Here is a 19355-nt window from a genome sequence, read left to right on the forward strand (position 1 = left end):
CTAAAATAAATAAATAAACCTTTCCCCCCCCCAAAAAAAAAGAAAAAAAAAGAGAGATGTGGGAAATAAATAGAAGGTAGACCACATGGGGTGTGTAACAGCACAGGTAACTGCAAGGACTCCATGGCAAGGATGGGCAAGGATGTGGTGAATGGGTAGATGGCTCCATATAGACAAATATGAATGAAAAGGGCTCATTGGCTGATGAGCAGGGAAGGAAAGAGAGCAGAATTAACAAGCCCATTTTTAGCCTGCAGTCTGAGGTTGCTATCCAGGTAAAGATGTCACCTGAGATATCTGGGTATGAGTCTCTGGCTTTTAGAAAGAATACCTGGATAGAAAACACAGATGTGAGATTTATTCACTTATCTGTCATAGGTGAAATCTGGGGTACAGATGTCATCTCCTAGAGAAAGGAAAATCTGTGAGGAACACCATTGCTCAAGTGGAAAAGGAAGCCAGTTGTTTAGGGAATCACAGTACTTATTTCTCAAATATTCCAAGTTAACTCGCTACACCCAGCCCAATCCTTATCACCCACAGAGGTTTCTAAATGAATTCTCCAGACATTTGAAGCCAGTTCTCTTTCTTCTAAAAGAAGACAGGCAAAAGGAACAGAAGTAACAATCTCAGAAAACAGGAAGGAAGGAAGGAAGGAAGGAAGGAAGGAAGGAAGGAAGGAAGGAAGGAAGGAAAAAGAAATAGAGGAAAACAGGGAAGGAAGGATGGAAATAAAGAAATATCTTTCAATTATCTCTCTGCCTTGGCTGCAAAAGTGAACTTGGCACAACCATGGCCAAAACAGAAAAGCCTAGAGGATGTAGAAGGTTTTAGAAACTTGTAGGAAGGACTTAATGACCAGGCAATCCTCAACCTGAAAACTCCACCTGGAAATCCAGTGGAAGAAGTCAGATTTCAAAACAAGGATTTCTAGTAGAAAGAAAGAAGAAATCTAATTGCAGAGGGTGAACAAGAGCAGTGAGGGAGAGCAATTGAGGTTTAGTGAACAAGCATGACAAGATAACTAGGTGTTTGGTTTTCCTTTGAAAATGTGCTATCTGTATTGATTTTCTAAAAAATGTAGTGTTTTTATAGTTATTCATCATATATAATAATAAATATCTTTGTTAAGTTTTGCAGGTGTCCTTTTTTGAACTGAAAAGCATGTTATTGTGGTTCAGAGGTTTCCTGAGGCCAGAGGCTGCTTAGGTGGATGCACCACTGCCCCCTGGTGGGAAGGAACAATTTTTGAGTTGAGGCTGTTTCTCCAACACCCTGCAGCTAAATCTAGGCGGTCACATCATCTGTCATACGTAGTCTAAGTACGAAAAGAAAACAACCATTTGTATTTGTTTTTATATGTGAAGAAAGCCCAGATGAATTAACAATATGGTTGCTGAGCAAATACAAACTCTTCCTCAGTTCAAGGGCAAGAGCTGTTTGAAACTTAAGCACCTAGAAACAATTCCGTGTCTAATAAGGTTATTAAATATAGCACTGCCAGGCATGAGGATGAGAAGTCTTTACCTGTAGATATTAAGAACTTTTAGTTTTATTATAGCTTCTTAACTATCTACAAGTGACTCAAAACAACCTGAGCTGCCATATGACCTCCAAGATGACTTTTCATTTACTATTTCAGAGCTTTCTCCCCAACCACTCGTTCATGGATTAACGCTAACATTTCTTGAGAGGATATGGTCAACCATATACTGTTGTTGGCATCCTACCTTTTTAACATATAAATGTTAACATATAAATGTTGCCAGTTGTATATTCAGCCTAAGAGAAGCTAAAGGCAAAGAGAAAAGAAAACCCTTGGGAAGGAGCTAGGAGTTTCACTAGCTACAAAATGTAAACAAAATGAAGAATACAATTGAATGAGCTGTCTGGATAATGGTCTGGGGAAAGTGCTGAGTGACTCTGATGTCCACAGTGACTTTGAGAAAGGAGGAAGCAGAGGAGAGAGGATCTCTCACACCAGCTTCAGACTTAGAAGCAGATGCCAAAAAATGCAAACACATTAAGAGCCCTGTCTAATGCTATTCCTCACCATATGCCATCTCAGAAAGAGAGGTAAAGTCAGGTTCTGGCAGTGAGCTATGGCACCTGTGTCACTGATTTATTCTAGGCACTTCTGTAGATTGTCATAGTGACTCCATAAATATGTGGCAAAGCATGCCCTGCTTCATAGGCACTGCAGGAAGCCAGCCATTCAGTACAAATCAGTAACCATGCATCACAGGCCACAGACAGGAGTAGCACCTCGGAAGGTCCCTTACTGTGACAGGATAATGACCCAAGGCTGAGCCCAGAAGTGGCCTTACCTTGAGTTAGATTAGGCATCTGGGCATTATATATAGAAGATACCAAAAAAGAGGCCCCAAATCCCCATCCTTCCCCATCCCCTTCTCCAACCCCAGGTAGACCTCTCCATTAACAAAATTAGATGAAGGGGTGCTATAGAATGAATATATAATCTACATATCTAGTTATCATCACCTTATCTCAAACCAGTTCATCAAAACAACAAAGAAAAGAAAGGGTCCAAGAGGGATACCTTTTTTTTTTTTTTTTTTTAGATATTGAACAGTGAGTTAGGTTATATATAGATAATAGGATGCCACTCTCAGAATAGCAAAATTGAGTTGAAGCACCAGAGTCCACAGGACCCCAAAATGGGGGTATTGGGAAAGTGACAACTCACTAACAGGCAGAAGGGGATGCCAGATGGAGAGAGATGAGCTCCAAACATCCAGCTCCACCAGCCTCCTGCTATTGGGGAAACCAACACTCTCCAAGTGACCAGGGTAAAAAGGAGGCCAACAGCATGCCTTCTTAAAACAAAACAGAGCACATTTATCTTGATGCATTTTATGACCCTAGATCACTCTTAATGATTTTCTGCTGCTCCCAAAAAATATATACCAAAGCGGTCAATGCAGAAAAGTTCTCTCTCTAGTATACGATATAGTAGCTATTTCTAAAAGAAGAGCGTGGTCACTGTGTAATAAACATGAAGAAAAATATGTCAGAGAAACCAACGAACTGCTGTTGGACTTTGTTCCTTTCTCAACATGGTAAGTAAGGCCCCTAAACCATGCACATGCTTGGCGTTCTCTCCATGGTCTTTGTGCTCACAAAGGTAGGCAAGGGGCAGACTCACTCATTGAGTAAAGGCATGGATGTTCTCCTCTTGCTCTTCTGTACCATGTTGGCTTGATTCCTCAAGGAGATCCGAATCATAGCTGGGGCCAACCTACAGGGCTCCCCATCCACTTGCATGGGGATGGATTTGTAAGTGAGCAGCATGACCTCCCGACACTGGTGTAGCCTTTCCCCATGGCCCCCAACTTGCAGGGCAGCCTGTGAATTCAAGAGGCCAAAGGAAGCTAGACATTAGTTCTTAAGAGTCAGAAAGGTTAGAAACCCCAAGACCATGCTGCATAACCAAAAGGCCTTTGATAAACACATTGAAAATTGCTAGCCAGGAGTAGAATGAGAAATCTTGGATAAATCGCCTTAACAAAAATAAAGTTTCTAAACTTTTCATGAGCTTGACCAAAAATTCTCATTGATAGTCCATTTTCAGTTTTATGTATTTTTCAGTCTTAATCTAAAACATTACTTTAATACAAAATTGTCCTTTGTGCTATCTATTCCCAGTGAATAATCAATATAAGGAGAAAAAAAGACAATAAAAGGCATAAAGCACAGTTTAAGACAGCTTTTATACTAATTTAAATATAAATACATAACATATATTTAAATATATAAAACTACATAACATATATATGTATATGTAACCTATTTCTTATATACATACATGCTATAATATGTAACTATAGATTATATATTAAATATATTAATATTTAAATAGGCAGCCTACCCTTGGTTAATTTTCAAACTTGGGCAAGTTTTTTTCTTTTTACCAAAAACCTCCTTGAGCTACTTCTAATCTATATAAGATCAATGCAATCAATTAATAACTCAATTAAAAACATTATCAAAAGTTAAGCAGCTTTGAGGATCAAAATCAAATACAGAGCTCAGTTCACCGTGATTTCCACAGAATGGAAAGTCAATCCAATATGAAAGGCCTGTTGTTAAAAGCAACAAATTAACATAACTTTCCTGCATTAGTTAAAAAAATATATGTATATGCAAACATATACATTTATATATGTTAAATTATATACTATATATTTTTATGTTGTATATGTTATTACATATTTAGTGTCATTTACCTTTTAGGGATGAATGAAAATCATACACCTTTGGTTATAAAAGAGTACACAAATTATACAACTTGATGAATATTTTTAGACACATATGTGAATCACCATCCAGATCAAGCTTTAGATAATTTACAGGTTTCTATGTGTTCCTTCTCAAATTTTTTAACTCCTCCTACCAACATGTTAGCAACCAATACTCTGATTCCTATCACCATAGATTCATTTTGTTAGAACTTGAACTTCATATAAACCATACTAGATGATTCTTTTGTGTTTCATATCTTTTGCTCATTGTTATTTTTCAGTAATATATAGCAAAATGCATTTATTTACTCTTCTGCTGGTAAACATTTAGTTGTTTCCAGTTTGTAGCTCTTGTTGATGTAAACTTTCTTGTACTTATCTCTTGGTAGATAAATATTCTCCTGGGTACATATAATGAAAAGAATTGCTATCCCATTGAGTTGAGATATATAATTAACTTTAGTAGATACTGCTAAATAATTTTTTAGTAAGGTTATATTATGCATTTTGAGTTATCAATTAGCTTATAATAAACATTAAAAAGGAGTCAAATAGTAACACACTCAAAAATCTAAAAGGTTAAAACATACTATCAACTTTTTTCATACGTCTCAATTTTGTGAATGTGGAATAAACTTTATTAACAGATTTGTGAAGTCAACTTCCTCTTCTTCAGTTGCCAAATATTTGTATTTATCTGATGCTTTAAATTTCTTTTTTTGTACTTGCCTTAGTTTGAACAATTGAAACTTAATTATCTATAAATGCAAAGAGAAAAGAAACACAAAGGGGCAAAAAGGCTAGAAAGAAAATAGAATAGAAACTGAGAACTACTTACTGAACACCTATAATGTTAAAAGCATTCCGTTGTGTGCTTTACATACAATTTTATTCAATTAGTTGGGGAGAACAAAAAAGCCGAGAAGGATGCAGTGAGGATTTACTAAAATTCTTTTTGGCCTATTACCTGATCCTTTGTTATTCAGCTGAAAGGTTTTTTTGGCTGTAATCTAACGATCCACTTAAGTCCATTAAATTAGAGCCACTATCTCATCTCCAGAATGTTTCTAATGTATTTCCCTTGACTTCAGGTACTTCTCCGCTGAGAACTCTATCCCTTCATCCATTGTTCTGGAAATACCATCTCTTCTCCCCACTGCTACCCTTGACTAGGCCTAATTACAAATAAAAATGCAGAAACTGCCAGATGAGATCTTCTTCAAGTTTAACAGAATTGAACACTACTTTGAATACTTTCCAACCCCTTGGCATGAGAAGGCACAGTACTGTGGAGCACTTTTACTCATCTTCTCAGCCTCAAAAATACAACAGCAGCAATACCACAAACATGTCAACAGCTGTCAACGGCAGTCCCATTGGCATTTCAAAATCAATCCAAGATCACTGCAGAGGCACAAGAGGAATTACAGTAAATAGCTTTGCAGGATAAAGACAGTCCTATTATTGTTAGCATAGCCATGTTATTTTTGGAACAACTTAGAGTAGAGGTAGTTTTTTAAATGCTTCTTAGAAATAATTATTTTTCATCACTTGGTGGTCTAGGCTTAACCACAAATATTCCCATGATTTGCTAGAATGAATCTTTACTGCTAATAATATGGTGATTTATTAGTGACACACATTCAATGATCTGTTCAGTCTTGCATAGACTACTCTTGTGAAAACTTCAAACATTGCCTTTCTGATAGTATAGGCCATGATAGGAAAACAAAGACTTTCCTGGAACCAAGTGCGTCCACTGTCATTTACTGCCCTGCTATCCAGACCATAACAAATTCCCTTCATGCCATGAGATCTTCTGTCTTTCCAAACTATATTCCTCCTCCCTGTGATACTTGTCTCCATCTTCCTCCAAGCCTGATCCTCTTTCTTACTACTCAGGCCCTTATTCTACTTGCTGTCCAATGGGAATAATGGCAATCTTGGGTCAGTGATGGCAGAGAAGAAAACAAAATACTTAGGAATATATTTAGCAAAGGGTATGCAAGAACCTGAAAACTATGCTGAAGCCATGAAACTATAAAACTTTGCTAAGAGAAATTAAAGAACAGCTAAATGAAGAAAGATATGTTTATAGTTTGGAACACTCAGTACTGTTAATATGTCAATTTTCCCTAATCTATAGATTCAAAGCAATACCAATTAAAATCCAGCAGGTTTTTTTTTTTTTTCAAACACAGTCAAACTCATTCTAAAATTTATATACAAATATAAAGGACAGAATAACCACAACATCCTTAGAAGAGCAAACTGAAATGATTCATATTACCAGTTTGAAGACTTATTATAAAGCTATCGTAATCAAAATAGTGTGGCATTGCCATAAGGATAAAGAAATAAGTCAGTGAAACAGGATAGAGTCCAGAAATAGAACCACATACAATCAAAGGGCAAAGGTGCTAAGGTAATTCTATAGAAAAATCTACTCAACAAATACAGCTGGAAAAAAGATTGGATAAATGTATTTTTTAAAAAATGAATCTTAAAAAAATTAAATTAAATTAAATTAAATTAAATTAAATTAAAAATGAATCTTGATATGGACTTTACACTATCCACATAAATTAATTTGGGCTGATTTACAGACTTATACACAAGAGCTAAAATTATAAATCTTCAAAAAGAAAACCCAGGAGAATATTTTCTTGACCTTTCTTGGAATAACCACGTTTTCTTAAGAAGAGCAGCAAAAGCCCTAACAATGAAATAAGCCTACCTCATAAAATTGGAATTCAGAAGAATATTTAAAGTTCTGCTCATCAAAACAAACACTAAGTAAATAAAAGGTAAGAATAAATGAAGAATATATTTGCAATAAATACATCTGTCAAAAAAAACTTGTATTCAGAATATATAAATAACTTCTGAAATTAAGAATAAAAGATAAATAGCTTATGAAAATATGCAAAAAACACACTTCAAAAAAAATGCAAGGTAACAATAAAGTTAAAGAGTAATGTGTCCTTATTCTCATTTTTTGCTGTTTAAGAGGACATAATGGAATGTACAAAACACTCATGATTTTATTCTCATCTCTCCTTCTGTTTCATCAGGTATAATATTATAATAGCTTTTTGTTTCTGTTAACACATTTCCAGCACCTATGGGATATTACTCCTTAATAGGTATTCTTGTACATTGCTATTGGGCAAGTAAATGAACAAAATTTCTAGAAAGCAGTTTTATAACTGTTAAGAGGCTTTAAAATATTCATGTCACTGACTCGGTAATTTCTTCTGTGGGGATATGTCATAAGAAAGTATTGTGAAAAGTGAACAGAAGCTTATGAACAATTATGTTAATCACAGGATTATTTATACCACCAAACATCCAAAGACCTAAACATTTCATAAAGAAAGGTTTTCATAAAGGAATAATTACTATATAAATTGAGATATTTATACAAGAAGGAGTAGTCAGCCATTTGTAGTCAGCCATTTGTGCTATGAGGTTTACTTATAATGTTATTTTTATATGTTTAAAAACAAATAAAGCAATTGGAAGAAAACACATCAAAATATATATAGTTATAGGTTATTTAATTATGACTGATATTTTTATTTTCAGTTCTTAAGTGTGTTATCAAAATAAGCACCCACTTAATATTTTTTCCTTGAAGAAGTAAGGAACATACTCTCTTGATTGTGTGAAACTTCAGCCCTGGGAATTTCCCTATGTGATTTTTCTCATCAAATAACCTTTCGCTTTTCTAATTCATACATAAAAAAGAGCTTACATATTTGGATTTAACAACAAAAAAGCTGGCTATACTTTCTTTAAAGTTTAGGAGACTGAAATCTTTGGATTTCATACTGCATAGCAAATTAGGTAACTGATTCCTCAATCTGTATAATGCTTTGGGCTGTCTTATAGAGTTTGAGATTACTTAGAAATATGAAAAGACTTTCAAAATCATGAAGGCAAAAAATTGTGGCAGAAATAAACATGAATTATAACACCTGATTATGGTCTGCATAGAATCCAAAAAGATAATTGGGGCACCTGGGTGGCTCAGTTGGTTAAGTGCCTGACTCTTGATTTAGGTTCGGGTCACGGTCTCATGGTGGTGAGATCAAGTCCCTGTCGAGCTCATGCTTAGCAAGAAGTCAGCTTCAGATTCTCTTTCCTTTTCCTCTCCATCCCCCTCTGCCCCTCACCCTATTCACTCCCATGCTCTCTCTCTTTAAAATAAATAAGTAAAATCTTTTTTTAAAAAAAGGTAATTAGGTTACCAAGCACCCAATGCAGAATCATCTTAATTTGTAGGAATGTGTTTCAACCAGGAAAATAAATTGAAGATTTCTGTTTTGAAATATGCAATCACAAGATAAAGAACCTAAAAGAAACAATGTCTTTTCCCATCCAGCAATTCTATTTAATCTCTCTTCAAGTGCCACTCTGAATATTTTAAGTACACAAAAATATATACATATACCCAAATAATCACACGCCTCTGTTTATGCAATCATCTTACACAGATGTGGTTTTCAAATAATTTATGTTCTTAGAAACATAATCAGCATAATAGTTTTAAGAAACATGTAACTCAAGTTCTGAAAATTAAATTCTTTCTTCCAGAACAATAGTTTACTGTTATACGAGCAGTCAGGTAAGATGGATATGAAAATAGAGAAACATATGCCCATATTCTTTAGAGAGCATAGGGTGTTCAAAACTGCAGTATACACTACACTTAACTCTGCTTTTTTGAAGTAGAATTTTTTTAAATCTTGGAAGCAATCTAAAGTCACTAGAATATGAGATCCAATCACACATTTGATGTTAGCTAGTAGGCATTTTTAAATGATTTGTATCATATAAAGAGAAAAAATGATCAACGTAATTTAAGTATTCCATTTTCTCTCCACCAGCTTCCATCAATTATTTTTCTTCTCCTTTTCCTACCAATGATGGGATAGGAGAGAAAGAGATCTGATAGACCACCAAAACCCTTTCTCCCAACCTGGAAGGAACCCCTGAGCTCTAAACATGCATTTCAAATTGCCTCTGTCTTTTTAGATGTCTTACAGGGTTTCCAAATTTAACTTCCATAAAACACAGTTGATCACTGGGTACTATATAGAACTGTTAAGTCACTATATTGTTCATCTGAAACTAATTGAACACTGTGTGTTAACTAGACTGGAATTAAAATAAAATTTTAAAATGTGGTAAAAAAAACCCACAATTCATTTTTTGGCAATATTATCTTTCTTTTATATTCTCCACATCTCTAATGTATTCACCATTTATCTACTGGCCTACTCTAGCCAGCCAGGATTCATTTATTCTTTTTTTTCACCCTTCACAATAAGTTACCTTGTCTGAATAACTCTTGAAGTTGCCTGTCCTCCCACCTTCATTATCACTTTCTTCCCTCGGGTTTCCAGGCTTTCTCATTTCTTCACCTGAACTTTGGTACCAACATCTTGCTTTGTCAATCTGCCTCCAGCAGTAGAGATTCTGGTTATCATCCACACAGACATCCAGGTAATCTATCTAAACCACAAATCTGATTCTGTCTCATTCTGTCTCTCTCAACCTTCTGAACAGTTACAAAATATTGTTCCTGTCCCATCCTTTCTCCTCCACACGTGTCTTTCTTCACTGTATGTGTCATCACTAAACCACCATGAGAGCTCTAGAATACCATGCTCTCTTAGGCTAATTCTCTCATAGAATGATACTTGCAATCTCATCTGTAGCCACTCCTGCTTCCTCTGTGCAATTTTTGCTTATTTTCCATTTTATAAACACTGGTCTGCTCTCAGTCCTTTTTCTATCTTCACATATGCCTTTTTTCCCAGAATTTATGATGCCAGACCACAACTCTCGTGCTTTTTGTGTGTGGGCACCCTAAAGACAGTGCTTGTCTTTGGGTCCCTCTCATAACTGTTCTACGTTGCAGAGTCTCATTTATGAATTCAATAAGTATTTGTGGTTCCAACAAATGTTCAATAAATATTTATGACTGACATTAAATGAATGAAAGCAGGGAGACATTTTAAATAACAAATATTAAACTGATAAGAACAGATACTATACTGGGTGTTATACACAACTGATGAATTATTGAACACTACATCAGAAACTAAGTATGTACTATATGTTGGCTAACTGAATTTAAATTACATAAACAAATAAATGAAGGAGCTAAAAATATTACCTAGAATGTATAAAATTCCTATTAATTAGAGACCATCAGTATGACCTGTATTTTCCATATGCTGCATGGCCTTTCATGATCCAGCATCCCAAGCTACCTAGTGTCACTTCCAGTGTACCTCACTTGCCAAGTACTTGGTTTCTTTTTTTAAATATTTTATTTATTTATTCATGAGAGACAGAAAGAGAGGCAGAGACACAGGCAGAGGGAGAAGCAGGCTCCTGCAGGGAGCCCAATGCGGGATTCGATCCCAGGACCCCGGGATCACACCCTGAGTGTGAAGGCAGATGCTTAACCGGTGAGCCACCCAGGCATCCCAATGACTTGCCAAGTATTTGTAAGCCTCCCCAGATGTGAGGAGAGGGTACATACACCCAAACTTGTAATGGTAAGTGTCAAAAAAAATCCAAATCCATTGAAAACAATGGTCACCATCAGAAGGTGCTAGTGAATCTATATTTTGAAAACATATAAATAAAAAGAATCTGTTATCCCACTTTCCTACATAAGTTATGTAACTGAGTACCCAAATAATGGGTGAAATTACTCTTCATAACAATATTCCAGTTAATAAATGAAGAAGGATACAATTAGAATATCATTACTCTGCCAACCTCTAATGATTGCTGGATCCAGACAATGCTCCTCAAGGACTATTAGTCAAAAAAGAAAGACAACTAGATATTACCTATTCTCTTTTGGAAAAAGAAAATAATACCCACAAAGTAGATTTGGGGGATAGGGATGGAAGTGATGCATCTACATCCAACAAACAACTTAAAGGAAACAGCAAGAGAGAAGAACATGTTAATTGACATCTCAGGAATATTATCAGCACAATTCAAACTCAGGGAAATTTTACAGGATGAATAACCTGGTTTCTTCAATAAATAAATGAAGAAGGTAAAGAGGCAGAAATCTATAGATACATAGATACATGAGTCATATCAATCAATTACTATCAATAAATTTACTTGAATCCTGGTTCAAACTGACAGAGCATAAGAAAACAAAGGGTATTTGCAAGACAACTGGAAATTTGAGCACTTAGTAATATTCAGATGCAACTGCCTTAATTTTTTCAGATATAAAGTATATAGTTGTGTTCCTAAGTCTTCTCTTTTAAAAACACATTCAGAAATATTTATAAGTAACTGATATAATGCCTGAGATATGCTTCACATTAGTATGAGGGAGGCGGTCATAGGTGGAGACAGAAGATTGCCCATGTCTTGAATATTATAGAAGCTAGGTGGTGGCACATGAGGGTTCAATATATTATTTTGTCTACTTTTATATTGGTCTCTTTTCAAAATAAATACTTATTTAAAAACACACTTTACTAATTCACCAGTGACCTTGGAATAAAGTCAAAACTGCTGTATACATCCTATAATCAGTTCATGATCTGGCCTTTGCCTACCTCTCTACCATCATCGACCACCCTCACTTTTCACCCCCTTAAAATGAGTTATAGTTCCCACAGAGGACTAGGATCTCTCACAATTCCAAGTGTACATAAATTTCTCTTTCTACAGAATGCCAAATCCCGCTCTTCTTCTCCTGGAAAAATTAATTTGCTCTGCCACATTTGCTTATGCCAATATAGGTTATCAATCTGTCTCGTGTGGAAGGCACACTGGACTGATGCATATCCACCACCTGCCATGCTTGGCTGGCACTCCACCCTTTCCTGCTCTCCGTCTTGCCTTGTGAACCTGACTATAGCAGTAACTGCATGTTCCCTGGCTTCTGGTTAGACTTCTCCAGAGGGAAGCACCAGAAAAAGATCTATAGGGCCAAGAAGAGTAAAGTCACTATATCTAGGGCTCTGGCTCCCTCCCCGCCAGGTTGCCACTGACTGACTGCTTCCACTTGGCAAACATTACTCCTATCACGTGGTCCTTCCCAAATAATTCTCCTTCTTGTGCAGCTGACTGCTTCCTTATCTTTGCACCTTGAGCTCAGGAATACACCACCATCCATTGCTGCTACTCACAATTAGTTCAATATTTGTAGAATCCTTCCACAAACTCTCCTCTACTTACCCAGTTTCAGCTATCTCCTTCCTGTCCAGATACTATGCAACTGTAAACAAAAATAACCCAAAAAAGACCTGACATAAATAGAGCTGAGAAGTTATAGAAGATGGAGACTTGAAGAACATTTTAGAGAGGAAAAAAGCATATGCAATGGCCCTGTGGTACAAAAGCAGCAAGAGATGTTCAAAGCTGAGTTTGACTTGAGAGGCTACTTGAGTTAGAAAGTGAAGAAGGCAGTGGAAAGGCGGGAGAGTTAGAAATTCAATCTTGCAGGCTTACATTTCGATTTTGATCCTGAGAGTGATGTGGAAGTAACTAATATTTTCTTTGCCCTCCCGAGCCTTGGTGAAGGATCATCTTCTCTCCCACATCCCTTAACAACCTGCTGCCACACAGTCAGGAGTAGGAAGCTCTGGAACATTCAATAAATGTTCACCGAACCCATGAATAAATGAATGAGTGAAACACATGTGGCTAGATTTGAGGCTTTTGGGGTTGCTTTCAAGAATTCTTCCTTGCAGATATCTTTCTTGAATTTATTCCTATATTTGCTTTCCGCTGAGTCTTTGCCTTAATTACCATAAAGACCTTTGGAGAGAAAGAGCTGTACCTGAGCTACAACCCTGAAAATTAGATCACTCCCAGACAAATCTATCACACGTAACAATCACTTCATCCCAGAGAGGGTGGATTTCATGAGGAGCATCACCATCTCAGGTGATGGACAACCTTGCTACAATCACAACAGGCTCTTCTATCAGATCTCAGTAACCTGAGGTGATTGAGGAAAAGTCAGTAGGAATCCACAAGATGAGTGACAAAGAAAGCTGCTTTGGCTTGCTCGGAGCAAGAAATATAACCTTTTTACCTTCAAGTATAAGGTATAGCACAAACCAAGTGCTAACCATGGGCTGCAAGGAGAAGCTTTTAATTTTTTAATTCATTTTATAAACCGATAGTGTGGCTTGATTTATTTTTTTTAAAGATTTTATTTACTTATTCATGAGAGACACTCAGAGAGAGAGGCAGAGACACAGGCAGAGAGAGAAGCAGGCTCCATGCAGGGAGCCCAATGTGGAACTCAATCCCGGGACTCCAGGATCACAACCTGGGCCGAAGGCAGGTGCTCAACCGCTGAGGCACCCAGGCATCCCTGTGGCTTGATTTATACTAGATAAGATGATAAGCATAATTTTTAATTTGTCTCCTCATCATTCAATAATAAGTTGAAATATGGGCTAAAACCTGTTTGAAATTGCCCTTACACTATAATTCACAATCTAATGCAAGCAAACAAAATTAAAATGTGAAGATGATCTCAGCGCTGTAGCAAATGAATATTCATTATTGTTACAATAATGATGTCTTTCTTTATTCCTGTATTTGGTGATAATGGAGCTATCCACCTTATTCTTTACCAGGCAAGATAAAGCTGAATGCAAATGACCACCTTCCTTTCTACCTAAACAAAGGTAGGTCCTCAATGAAACAAAAAGGTATCAAGGTTTCTGCAAGGTTTCTGCATTAATGCTGAGATATGTCTGTGGCATAACGCTTTTTAATTTCCATAAAAATGTTTGCATTTCATTCTGGTAGAAAATTAATCAGGAAAATGAACAAATAATATTTATTTTTGAAATTCAAACAATTGTGCATCAATTTCTTTCGTGACATAAAGAATCATCTTTTTTTCTTGTTTTCCTCAAACAATCCTATATTGTATAAAGTTCATAAATTGGTAAAGTAGGAGAGAAAATTAAAGGCTAAAACCCCAAAATCTATGAAATCAATAAACTCTGTAACTTATATATATTTCATTTCAATAAAATATTGCATTGCTCACCAAAGAGGCCATAGTGAACCCAATGACTTCAATATAACCATCATCATGACGCTGAGGTTCAAAATCATGGTGATCTCCTGGGTTCCCCCAGGGCATTGTGCCAGCACAATATCTGCAAGATAAGATTAAACACAGAATTAAATTTATTCCATCTCTCTCATGATTGTCATTAGGCATTACCTTACAGTAAGATCCAACATGTATCTCACTTAAGAACAGTTTCCTGTTCTTGGTGCATACCTTCCAATAGAAAAGAAAATGGACTTATGATTTCCAAATATTCATCTTTGAAAATGGGTCACAATTTTATAACAAAAGTACCTCATGGTGCCCAACTATATCCCTAACTCACTGTTTATTAACATTTTTCACTCAGTGATCCATTATGTTTTTTTCTATGATATGTCGTGAGTTATCCACGGACAGTTCCGGAATTTGGTCTCGGAGGAAGACATTGCATGCCAGCAGAAAAGGGCCAGGAAATGGAGGTGGGTACACATTGGTCATTATGTGCATAACTAAGATAATAAATAACCACCAGGAAGGTAAGCAGAGAAAGGTAGCTGAGGAAGAGTGAGAAAGGTATGAGGAAAAGATAAGAGATGAAGAAAAAGAAAGAGAAATAAAGGAAATTGGAAATGTAGAGGAAGCAAAATAGAGAGGAGGGCAGCAAGAAGGAAAAAAAGAGGAAAAAAAATAAAGAAGATAATGTTTCCTGAGAAAATAATGTTTCCTGAGAATCTAGGTCTTTTATGGAAATAATGAAGATGAAAACCTTTTGAAATAAGATTGTAGGTGACTCTGCTGAGCACTGCCAAAAATAATCAAGAAACTATGTTTTCCTAGCCATAGATTTACATACAACTCTCATTTCAATTAAATTCAGTCTAAATAGAACTTATCTGCAGATTTTGTGTCTTGAGTTGTGTGGTTTGCAAATAACAAAGGGTCATAGATTCATCCCTTCCAAAATCTTGGCTTGGGAATCTAGACTCTAATTTTGTACCACTGAGATAATGTGCTTATTTTGAGTCTAGTTAATCTTAAATACCCCTTTCTCCAGAGGTATATAATAGCACCAAAGAGAGTTGACATCCTGGCTAGAAAATGCTACTCTAATTGATCCTATATTTTCAAAGCAATCATCTAGCAACAATTTTGAAGGAGTTCCATGCTAAAATCAGGCTGCATGGCTTCCTAACAGCTTTCAGGAAACTGAGAACAGGGATTTATTCAAGTCTATTATTCTTGGGAGGGAGAGAGAATCAGTAATTGAGAATTATATTAAAATGTTCCAGTAAATAGGGGTGCCTGGGTTTCTTAACGATGGATAAGTATATAGCATGCACACCACATCGCATTAAAAAAAAAAAAAAAACCACCTACCACAGAGAACACTAACTAAACCGAGAACAAAATGATCAGGCCTGGAAACCCCTAATGAGTCAGTAAGATAACTTACTTTCACTGTTTGTACCTAAACATTTCCTATAATGAAAACTGATAACCTCATGTCAAACAGAGTTCATATCAAACCAAAGAAAAAGGATGAGCAGAGCTTACCTGGGTATATTTAAAAATACTATACACTGGAACTTCAGTTCCTGAATCTTTGGAGTGAGATCTGTTCCATCACACTGCAACAATCAGAGTAGAAAAAGGGTTTTTGATGTAGTCACAAGTCTACAAATTTTATCAAAGATAACTAGGTTGGCACAGTGGTATATACCACGGTCTTCCCCTTGCCCTCAACTCTGCTTAAGTAGATGTCATTACTGTGACTGAAAATGTATTCTGATTATAACTTTAGCAGACCCAGGGTTCAGAGCATGGTTTTGTTTTAATAGGAAAACAAAGCTGCCAAAATAATTTTTCTCTGGCCTCATAAACAAAGGAACTGCCATCATTCTTAACCTTGGATTTTTAGATATTTTGACTTGTATCAACCTTAAAAGATTTATGAACATTTAAGGGCATAAAAAGGAAGCCTTGATGAGACACCTGGGTGGCTCAGCGGTTGAGTGTCTGCCTTAAGCTCAGGGCTTGATCCTGGAGTCCCAGGATTGAGTCCCACATCGGGCTCCCTGCATGGAGCCTGCTTCTCCCTCTGCCTATGTCTCTGCCTCTCTCTTTATTATTTCATGAATAAATAAATAAAATCTTTTTTTTTTTTTTTTAAAAAAGGAAGCCTTGAGTTCAAGCTGTAGTGATCTCCACCACAGTTATCCAACCCAAACAATAGGGATGAATATAACCATTTATTCTATTTGCTTTCTGAAAATAATTTTTATTTTGAAAACACTAAACATAACATTTTGAAAACTGTTTAAGAGGAATATATACTGCAAGCTTTAAAAAAAAAACTATTGTAAATCAGTGATATCTCCTTTAGGGATTTGCTCTTACACATTTAATGTCCTACAGACTTTGACTGGTCTTCTGAGATAAACTGCTTTTCTGGATTTGGACATGAATGACCCCAGGTGTCTCAAAGGCCTCAGGCTGGCTTGGCCCTAATATCTCTGTACGGAGCTTCCCTCATGGTTAGCACTTCCCTTGAGCATCCTCCAACTAATCAAAGAAAAGGCTTTCATTTTCTTTTCTCATTTCCCACTGGTGACAAAAGTCAAAAGAAGAAAATTCTAGTCACAACTATAGACTTCTCAATGTCAAAGGTGTACTTCTGTATTTCCTCTCCTCATACCCTCATTATCTCCTATCTCCTCATTATCTTCTCCTTTGGAGAGCAGAGTAATGCATTCCCAAGGCCCCTGTGAATTTTTAAAGATTTCTTTCAAGAGTGTTCAATCGAAGAACAGTGCTTCTCCTAGCATTATTGTCTCATTGTTTTCCCAGCTGATCTTAATGCAGCCTAATTTTAACGAGCCTGCCCCAAAAAATTGTTTCCAGGAAATATTATAGCCCTAAATAAACAAAATATTTAAAAGGTGATTTAGAAAGGAATCAAATTCTAGACATTGATTGATGGATTGAAGGTGTTTTTGCAATATCCTCAGACACCAAGAAAACATGAAGTCTCCCAATTTAAGGACTCGAAATGATTGATAGAGGACTATACCAAGGAAGATACCTTAAATTATCAAAATTGAGTGTTGTAAGTAACTAAAACTTTAAAAATAGGATGTGATACATTAATAGCATACAAAGCAGTATTGTTTGCCTTACAGAAAAAAAAACTAAAAAATTATCATATTTAGAATGGAAATTTTTAAAATTTTCTACTTTTTCTTCCTGAGAAACATGTCAGTGATTCTGGGAATTTACCAAATTATAAAAGAGGGCACTTTACCATCTCTCATGCTTCACAAAATTTTCTTACATATTGCTGCCTTTAAATTTTGTGTCTCTTTAGAATAACAGCGGGGTGTCTGGGTGGCTCAGTTGGTTAAGCATCTGCCTTTGGCTCAGGTCATGATCTCAGGGTTCTGGGATGGAGTCCTGAGTCAGGCTCCCTGATCAGATGGGAGTCTGCTGCTTCCTCCACCCCTCCTTGCCCCCCATGCTCTCACTCTTTCTCTCTCTCAAATAAATAAAATCTGAAAAAAAAAAAGAACAGCAGCTTTCAACTTTTCTCCTATTTCAAACACACAAAGGAAAATATCTACACATAAAATATGTTCCTATACAGAAGCTCACATATTGATAAGTCATAAGAAGAAGAAAACATGGGAAGGAGGACAAATAATGCTGTACATAGGATTTTGTTATTGTCCTATGATTTTCTGATGTAGTAGTCATGCAAACTACTCTACATTTATGCGAGAGATTAACTGCTACCTCAGAAACACCTGACTTCACCCTGTGGCAAAAATGAGACAGTCTGTTGTTACCTGTACATTAAATTGCTCTAGCTAATCTTCTATCCTTTCCATCTCTCACTCAAGAAAACATACAGTGATGTCCTTATAGAAATATTCTGTATCCCTGTGTGACACATCACAATGGTCAGTAATTGTTGTTCAAAGACATGTCCTGTTATGCCTGTTTTAAATGAGGCAAGTAAACTCTTTTGGAAGGTTACCTGGTTCCCCAAAAGTCATATACCTCATAAAGGTGGACCTAGGACTGAATCCCAAATATTTCTATGTTGTTTCTAATCTTTTTTCTCCTCGCAAAAAAAGAAGATGGTATTACACAAACCAATTCACTTGGAATCTTGCCTGTATTGGCTGACAGCTTATCTTTCCTAGTTATCTGGGTGCCATTTTGGTCTCTTTGTAAGCTTCTTTTAATCCCTGTTATATAACCACCTATGTACAAGATACTTGTCATCAGGGGGAGTGCTACATGTGGAGACAAACTGTCTAGTAGTTAGGGAGTATACAGAGTTTAATTTCACTGCTGACTTGAACAGTAAAAGCCATTCAATATGGCCACTGCCCCTGGGCGGTGTTGCTGCCCTTCCTCTCAATGTAAAAATACTGGAAAAGCAGGACAAGTTCATTTTTCACTGGGTGGTCACTACTACTTAAATTTAATATTTAAATCTTTAAAATTTAAAGAAACAGGGAGGTCACTGTTACTTAAATTTAATAACCATAATTTTATCAATAAAAGATCTTCAGGAGCAGTCCGGGTGGCTCAGTAGTTTAGCGCCGTCTTCAGCCCAGGGCCTGATCCTGGAGACCCGGGATCAAGTCCCAAGTCGGGCTCCCTGCATGGAGCCTGCTTCTCCCTTTGCCTGTGTCTCTGCATCTCCCTCCCTCCCTCTCTCTCTCTCTCTCTCTCTGTCTGCCTCTCATGAATAAATAAAATCTTAAAAAATCAAAATAAAATAAAAATAAAAGATCTTCATAGTTCAGTGGACCACTGTCTTTCTTGCCTCCAGCTTTAAGAAAGCAGTACCTCCCCTCTAAAGAGTCTCTACTACTAGGAGATGCTTGTTTTCACTGCTATTGCATGAGAACTAAACTACCCAAAAGTGATGTCAATGGCCTTTGACACTAGTGGTAATCGCTTTTCTCTCTTCTTTCAACTGACTCAGGAGACTGATGTCTCAT

General features: G+C 36.4%; 1 protein-coding gene across 1 annotated transcript in view; it reads right to left on the reverse strand.

Annotated features, from left to right (window-relative positions):
• Positions 1–19355, reverse strand: part of DGKI (diacylglycerol kinase iota) — a 427088-nt gene that overhangs the window by 152249 nt on the left and 255484 nt on the right. Inside the window, 3 exon segments of the mRNA XM_041753541.1 lie at positions 3167–3366; positions 14335–14446; positions 15898–15971. Coding sequence (XP_041609475.1) covers positions 3167–3366; positions 14335–14446; positions 15898–15971 — 386 coding nt within the window.

The sequence above is a fragment of the Vulpes lagopus genome, chromosome 4 (genome assembly GCF_018345385.1).
Source record: "Vulpes lagopus strain Blue_001 chromosome 4, ASM1834538v1, whole genome shotgun sequence".
Classification (NCBI taxonomy): domain Eukaryota; kingdom Metazoa; phylum Chordata; class Mammalia; order Carnivora; family Canidae; genus Vulpes; species Vulpes lagopus.